General features: G+C 39.2%; 1 protein-coding gene across 1 annotated transcript in view; it reads left to right on the forward strand.

Annotated features, from left to right (window-relative positions):
- The first annotated feature begins 3 nt into the window (after positions 1-3).
- LMO1 (LIM domain only 1 (rhombotin 1)) overlaps positions 4-8,065 on the forward strand; it is a 54,599-nt gene continuing 46,537 nt past the window's right edge. Inside the window, exon 1 of the mRNA XM_010075071.1 lies at positions 4-509. Within this exon, the coding sequence (XP_010073373.1) occupies positions 485-509 (25 nt within the window). The 5' untranslated portion in view covers positions 4-484. The remainder of the gene's footprint in view (positions 510-8,065) is intronic.

An 8,065-nucleotide genomic window follows, 5' to 3' on the forward strand; every position in this document is an offset into this window, starting at 1 on the left:
AGAAGGTGTTCTGCCCTCCCGGAACAGAATTTGAGATTTAGATTCAGCTGAAATCCAAGGGGAAAACACTTTACAAGGTTGAAAGCTGTGTCGTTGCAACAGCCGGGGTTATGAGCTATCAAATGCAATTACATTAAAATAGATTATACTGTGTAAATTGAGCCATTTAGAAGGTGAGAACCAAAGAAACAGCTCTGATCCCCCTTCTTGCTAAATTGCAGTTTTAGTTCCTTGCAATTCTGAGGCACAAAAGTAGGTGAGACTGCTTTTGTATCTGCAAAGTGCTTTATTTCTGAGTGTAATTCTAACTGAGTGCAATCTAGGTTAAAAGCTGGACAACTGGGTAATTAGAGCTCACTTGCTGCTAAAGGACGATCAGCTGTACCGTAGCTCATTTGTGTTCCCAGAGACTTGTTCTCTTCTCCCCTGAGCGGAGGCTGCTGGAGAAGAAGCATCTGTCCCCGGACTTTTCTTGATTGCGGAGATGATGGTGCTGGACAAGGAGGACGGTAGGTGGGCTGAGATTGTGTAAACCTGTGCTTGCTGTCTTCTGTGTGCTGCTAACGTACAAATAAATAGTTTTGAAACAGATGCGCGCTGTGCATATCAGAGTGCTTCGCTTTCAGCTTCTGATATTTTTCTCTTGTGTTGGTAAAAGCATGCTTGCTCTTGATTTTTTTTTTTTTTTTTAATCTCTGCTCTGGCATGATCAAACCAGTTAAGAAGGGTTTACCCCAGGCTCTGTTTGCTGAAGGACATAGCAGAAACATCTTGATTTTGTTTTTTTAATATCTATTTAGATATTTGTTTCTACAAGTTGCTCTAATATATCCATTTTAGCCTGTTTATTTTAACAGCTTTTATTGTAAATCTAATTTTGAGATTTTCTTTCCTTTCCATTGCGTGTCATTTGGGTCTCTTTAATGTGCGCCTTTAATATCTATTTCCAGCAGCTTTTCTTCATAGCTATAAACATAATGACAATAAGCTAATAAGCTGCTCTGGCAAAAAAGCATCGGCTTATTCTAAGAATTTACTCCCTTCTCTAAATGGCAGAAGTGTAGGTTCATTTGGGAGGTAACTGAATGAATGAACCTGAAGGAGAGCTTGACTTATTTTAGGACTTCACATATACTTATTTTTTTAAAGCTGACTAGACCTTGTCAAGGATGACTAAGGGGTATGAATTGATGTAAAGAACAATAGACAGTGTTAGTAGTTTGAATGACCAGATGCCTTCTTTTGCATGTTGCCTCCCAGGGCATGCCACTTAACTGCTCAGTCACCAGTAGTTTCTAGGGCAAATGTGGTTAAGTCCAATCACAACTTTTTAATGAGTCTTTCTAAGGCTGCTTTGTGGCTTAGGTCTTCCCTCATAGATTGTACACTGAAAGCAAAGATTAAAACCGAGGCAGAGCAGAACGCTTCTGTAGCCATCCGGATGGACTTCCATCGATGGCGCTGCCTCTTGCCAAAGACTTCCACCTTGGCGGCACTTTGTGTACTGAAAGTGAGAACTGCATCTTAACTTTTAACGCACATTTCTAGCTATTATGTTATTGTTTCATTCACTTTTGTAAATGGATGAAGTGTGCCGTGTAATGGGTATGTTGCTGGATTCTCTGATCTTTTAAATTTTTTTTCAGAAATCTCTTTAAGTGTTAAAAAAAAGCCACAGGCAGTTGTCATTTAGAAATAGAAGAAATTACTGAATATTTGCAAGGCTGTAGACAGGAAACAGCTTTTCACAGGGAGCCAAAGAGCTTGGAGAAATTGGAAGTTGAGCGTTTTGGCAGTAGCATTGATTTTTACTTGAATATATGCATTGCTTTTTATTATATTTATAAGAAAAATAACTTGTAATTCAAAGTCACTTGCTTTTCTGTGTCAGAGGGGTGCTAATCATGTATTGTGAACAGTACTGAAAGCTGCCCAATGCTAATAAGTTGTAGCACCGTGATTTTTGTTCCCCGCCCCATATCTGTCTTCTGGTATTTTAAAACTGAATTAGTACTGTACTGGAGAATCATGAGGAAAGAAGGCTTGACTATTGAAAATAGTGGATGGATGCTCACTTTTAACCAAAGGTCTTCTACTGAAGTTTCTCTTCTCTCTCTCTCTCCCCGCTCCTTGTCTACCAAAAAAAGGGTGAGGGGGGAATACTACCCAGTACTTTACATCTAGCATTTTGAGGTCTTTATCTCATTATAAATTTGATTTCTAAAAATCATCAATCTGGTGTATTCATGTGCGTAGAATTTGAATCATTTCTGTGATGGGATGTGATGTTTTGTTTCCTTCTGATGAGAAGCACTTGGGACAATGAAAAAATGTGAATGGACTTTTCACAGAGATTTTACACCTTTCAAATATGAGACCAAGGAGAAATGCTTCATTATTGGTGCCCATCCATATGCAGATTTGAACAAATTTTGGCAGAGCTGACCAGCGTGGAATCAGTGCACACGTATAAGTTGTCTTGCCCTTCTGAATTTATTCTACACTAATTAAGTTGGCATCCTAAAACTGTGAAATAATCTTATTCAGGGAAAAAATAAAATCAGTCCTGGGCTTTATTTCTGTTGAGATCTCATAAGTTTCTTTGTTAACACAGTAGAACTTTAAAAAAAAGGAGTAGATGTGAAGCATCTGTTACACATCTTCTAGATCAGCTTTGCAGTTGACTGGACTGTGGATAAAAGACACACTAAGTGGTTGAGTATTGCTTATGCTGGGAAAACAAATGAAGCTAACAGGGTTTCAAAGGCTTTGAAGCAGTGTCACTCTCAGAGGTGTTCGGTTGTTTTCTTTGGCAATATAAGTAGAAGCAAGCTAGTTTACTTTATTAGAGGCATAAGGCTACTCTTGTCACCTTCCTCTGACTAAGATGAATTTGGCTGACTGACCTTATTTCTTTCTGGACCACACGTGTTGTGCTGGGTTTGGGGTTTTTTCTGGGGTTTTTTTCCCTTCTTTAAGACTCATGTCTTTTAAAGGACAGCAGCATTTTCCATATTTTGTTAAGTCTTCTATTCAATTTGGTGTTTCCCTATAGAACTATTTTCTGCTATGATGGAGCAATGCAAATCAAGCAGAATAGCCCAAATTAATTCTTCACATTGGCGGCAGTATGATTGCCTGCATGGAATCAATAATGCATCATGGAGGGATCAAATTTTGGAGTATAATGTGTGAATAATGCTTGACACAAAACAAAAATTCAGTCATCATAATAGCAATTAGGAAAAAGCTGCAGCTTATCCCAGCTGTAATCTCTGCTAACAATGAAGCACAGCCTGGTAATCAGCATGTATGGTATGAAATGCACTAATAGAAATCACGGCTCTTTGTTATGCGTGTGGGGGGTGAAAGTTTCTTTTTAGCTAACTTGTACCATGTTAACTAGACATAGCATCCTCCAACCCAATTATTGAGTGTGTGTGCACTTGTAAAAACACTGATCAGCTGTGTGTTTGTCCTGGTGTTTGCATAGACAGTAGCACCCCAAATCAGGGATCCTTTGTATTTTCAAGCAGAACTCTGATTAAATAGATCGCAAGAGTAGGCTGAGTAAATAATATACTGGAGGACTCCGTTAAACGTGTACTGGTACAGAAACCTTGATTTTTATTTTTTAAAAAATCCATAGTTTCTTTAAAAATGAAAACAAAAATGTGGATACTCAGTGGTTGCATGCGTTGGGGCTGGAGAATGGGTCTTAGGTTGATGGGAGGTATATAGGGCAATGAATATTAGGTAATTTGAAACTGGATTAGTAGCAGCAGTTGGGTTCCCTGTTGTGTAAGAGCCCATCTTACCCCGCACAGAAGGAAAGAAAAGCAGCATTTGGAATTAGAAAAGCAGAGAAATTGGTTGTATAATGGCAGTTACAAGAATGGTGCCACAGCACCCTGGCCAGGGGCTGACTTCACAAACGAGTATGCCAGCTGCCATAGGGGCGTACCTATAGGTAGGTAGATGGATATGAAGAGAGGTCTACCTCCAGCAAGTAAGGTCATGACAATCCTCTTCTGTTGATAAAAATCATTATATGCATAAAAATAAGGCTGGTACAGGTTGTACACAAACCTAATATAAATACTGCTATATAGGAAGAAGAGCTGTTCTCTGTGCTGCTGGTATCTTTTGTTGTCTTTTTGACATACCTCTCTCAGGTATACCTATTGAAGAATCATGCAGGGAGGAGGGGAAATGGCAGGGTGGGTTTTTCCTCAGATGATATGGAATTTAATTTTTTTGTTGCCTAATATTCCTGAAGCTTTACTCCATGAGATAGTAAAGTAATCGCCTAAACCTTTTCAAGAAATGGAAGGTACAGTGGAACACTGATAACCTCTATCTCTAATGAAAACTCATCCTGTGGGAAGAAGAGGAGTGAAAGGAGTTAGCAGGCCTAGTAGGAGCAAACTCCTTTGCATAGGAGTATTCCATTGTCCTTAGTGTTTGCGCAGACTAGATAGCTGAAGGGTCTGGGTAGGCATCTGTATGGGAAGTCATCGTTCTTCGTTCCCAGATGCCAGTGACATGTGGTAGTTGTCTGGTTGACATAACAAGTGTTAAAACAATGTGGGAACATTTCCAGCTTGGGCAACAGGGCAAAAGAAGAAGCTGGTTCTTGGAAATTAGTTTGCTCTAATTTTGGTGTAATACAGTAGAAAGTATGCTTGATACCCTGGCAGCGGAACATAACTTGTCTTCTTTGGAGTTAGTGTTAAATTGTATTATCTTTAATAGACACAATGTGAACATGTCAGGCTGTTTGTCATTGCCATTCCAAAAATGCCCTCTTATGGTAGAATCTTCAGAAAAATTCCTTTTAAGAGCAGTGCATTATTAATAAAGTAATCCATTAGGTCTGGTGATAAAGGGTCACAGCAGAGTCTGAAATACGTTTCTTAAATGGTTAAGAAATTTATCATGGTTGGAGGATTAATTGATTTCATTTGGAGGCTTTCTTAAGGTTTTCAGGCTTTGTGTTTAGAGATGGTTTTCCTCTCTTTGCGAATGTGCTTGCTGTTCAAAGTATTCCTTCACCGTCATTAGCATGAACTTTTACATTTCTGCTAAAGGCAAACTGTTCTTTTAGCATTATGACCGATTGCATCTGTGAGGAGTCTTACTTAGGTAAAGAATATGAAAGTTTATGGCAAATACTTGAAAACAATTCAAAATCAGAGTAATGGTATCAAGCATTAAGTGATGCAGTGTAAGAATAAAAAAGGCACTGCAGATGCTGCTAAATGCTGAACTATAAAACTCTAACGGGTGTATATCTTTTTTAAAATTGGACAGAGCTGTCATCATTTAGAATACATAGACATTGTTTTAAAACATACAGAAATCACTGCGCCCAACTTCGATAATGTGCGTAACTGTTGCCAGGGAATGATTTATTCAGTGAATGTAGCTCCTATTCACTGAAGACTTGGGGGTGGAGAGAAGGGTGATTTAAAATGAAAGTTGTTCACTATTAGATTAACATAATTAAACCTATAGATGGTCTGAGAACAATTCACCAGAGCAACTGTTTTTTAATTCTCAGTGTGGAAGTGTGTGTGTGTTTTCTCTGTCCTCCAAGAGGACGACTCCCGAGCCCAAGTGTTCAAGCGCGATGTTGGGTGCTATCTGTACAAACAGATGCTCAACTCCACTTTCCAGTGAATATTCTTACAAACTAGTTTCTTCATACATTGCGCATCAAAGCAGATAATGGATGCTGCTGTCCAAATTTAGAGGGTTTTTTTATTTCATTGAACATTTCTGGATTCTTTACGCTAGTGTTCAGAGTTCCTCGCATGCTAATCAAACTCTGAAAGGGTGATTTGGGCAGTGAAAGTAATATTTGCCTTCTTTTTAAACTCTTGATTCCAACAGTTCTGGTTTTTCTTAAAGAAAAAGTGGATGATTGTTTCATATTCATGACTGAACTTGGACCAGAATTAAACCATTAACCCTCTCGCCAACATAAACATCCATTTGAGTAGAAGCCAGGGATGTTCCTACTTGGTTTATTATGGATCTGAGATACAGAAATGTATTCCGGAGGACTGTGTTTCTAATAAATAAAAAGGCATAATGAGAATGTAACTGGGAAGGAAGACAAAAGCAGCCATGCTTTAAATTGTTAATGATGGTGCCAGTGGCTGCAGCTTTACCACAGCTGTTTAAATTGATCAGCTAGTGAAAATGTTTTGTTTTGGCATTTTCCCCGCATGTGCAACTCTTTCGAAGGGACTTCTGGAAGCTTTTCAAAGGGGAGTCACGATCTTTTTTTTTTTTTAAACCAGGCTTAGAACATCAGAGTTTCTAGTATTTTGGAATCCAATATTTAAGGATGCAGTTCAGTTTTTCTTTTGTAAAGTTTTTGGTTGATGAGCCATTGCTTCCCCTAGATTTCTTTATGACTCTTCTCTTTCTTTTTTTTTCCTTCCCCATCCAGAAATATTGCAAATTTACTCACTACCCGTAAGAGATGAGACGAGCACACTTCCTAGCTGTCCTTTTTTTCCCATCTCCTCTATTTTCCTGGTGCTATGAGCTTGACCAGAAAAGCAGAAAGGTGCTATGTCAATTTGCTATGCATCTTTTGGTCAAGCATCCAGTGTGAAATTGTTCTGTAAAATGTAGTTTTTCAGAGGAAACTTGCTACTAATTTGTTTCCTGGTTGGCTCTACCTTGCGGCTGATGTGGGTTAACCAACACATCTTCAATGCTTGTGTTGTTTCCTTCTGTTCCAGAGAGTTGGCCATACATTTCAAAAGGGTGCGATCCCTTCGAATCGCATAGGTTGGGGAAGGTCGTACTTTCCATATATTGACAAGTGACACGGTAAAGATCTATGGGTGGAGGACTAGCCTGAGCTGGTGAGCTTTGGTGTGCTCTGCAGAACACTTCTGCCTTGGGTGTCCACCTGGAAGAGCTCATGAGCAGACCTACCTGGGACCTTGTGCAGAGCCTCTTCCTGGCACTCTTGATGGCAGGTGACTCGTGGAGAGCTCGTGCCTTAGATACTGTTGAGCAACCTGGTTTCTGCCTAATGTACTTGCAGTGGGGGTGGGTATTGGACATTATTCAGAATCCATTATATATTTATCTTTATACTCCTTTGTGGAAAATGATTTCTGTAAGTACCCTGTTATGGTTATGAAAGCCCGAACCAAGCAGTCTCAAACCCTTTGACCTGTCTGCACAGAATGGAGATCTGTTTTGAAAAGGACTCCTTTATATCTGTTTTTACTCCATGCCCTTCCATTCATTTGCCTATACAACGCAATAAAGGGTAAAACTAAAGTAACATAAATTGGTCTGTCTTCCTGAATCCATGTCTCGCTAATGTACCCAGATTAACTCAACTGTAAATTGTCTCCTTTGGATGTCGTGTCTTGCTAAAAGTTTCCTATATGATTCATGATTTGGATTGCTTTTAACAGCTATTGGCTAAGCAATATGGTAAATGTACAAGGTGATGCAATTGGCATTAGTGAGAGGATGCACAGGAGCATGTAATGCAGTCAATACTACATTAACTACTGATGCCCAATTACAGAAACTGGAAGAGTGGCTTTTAGGAGCATTAGGACTTGCAGAAGAGCTGAGATCACCTGCCGCTCCTTGCCTAAAAGCTTCACCCTTTATGCGCTGGGATCAAAGCAAACATTTAGTTGCTATTTTGTCATGTATAACAACGAAGGTATTTTTCCTTCTTTTTTTTTTTTTTTTTTTTTCCCCCCAAATCGTGTCACACTGATGCTTTTAGCACGTGTAAAATCCCATCTCCATATTTCAAGAATCTCCTTCCACCTCTTGGGGCAAGACTTTATTTGAATAAAAACTCTTTAACCACCCCTGTATTTACTGTTTAACTGAAGCTTACTACTTTAGCCATTTTTTCTTTTAAAGAAAAACTAAGTGCAATTTAGAGTGTCCTATTTCAGTGTGTTAGACAAGGCTCCCCTTTGCTCCCCCCACCCCCTTCCCTTTTCTAATCTGTCTATGATTGTTTGTGACCTCAGCTGGCTTGAGTCTCTAGAAAGAGGGTTTTAAA

This window comes from Pterocles gutturalis, unplaced genomic scaffold (assembly GCF_000699245.1).
Source record: "Pterocles gutturalis isolate BGI_N339 unplaced genomic scaffold, ASM69924v1 scaffold5102, whole genome shotgun sequence".
Lineage (NCBI taxonomy): Eukaryota > Metazoa > Chordata > Aves > Pterocliformes > Pteroclidae > Pterocles > Pterocles gutturalis.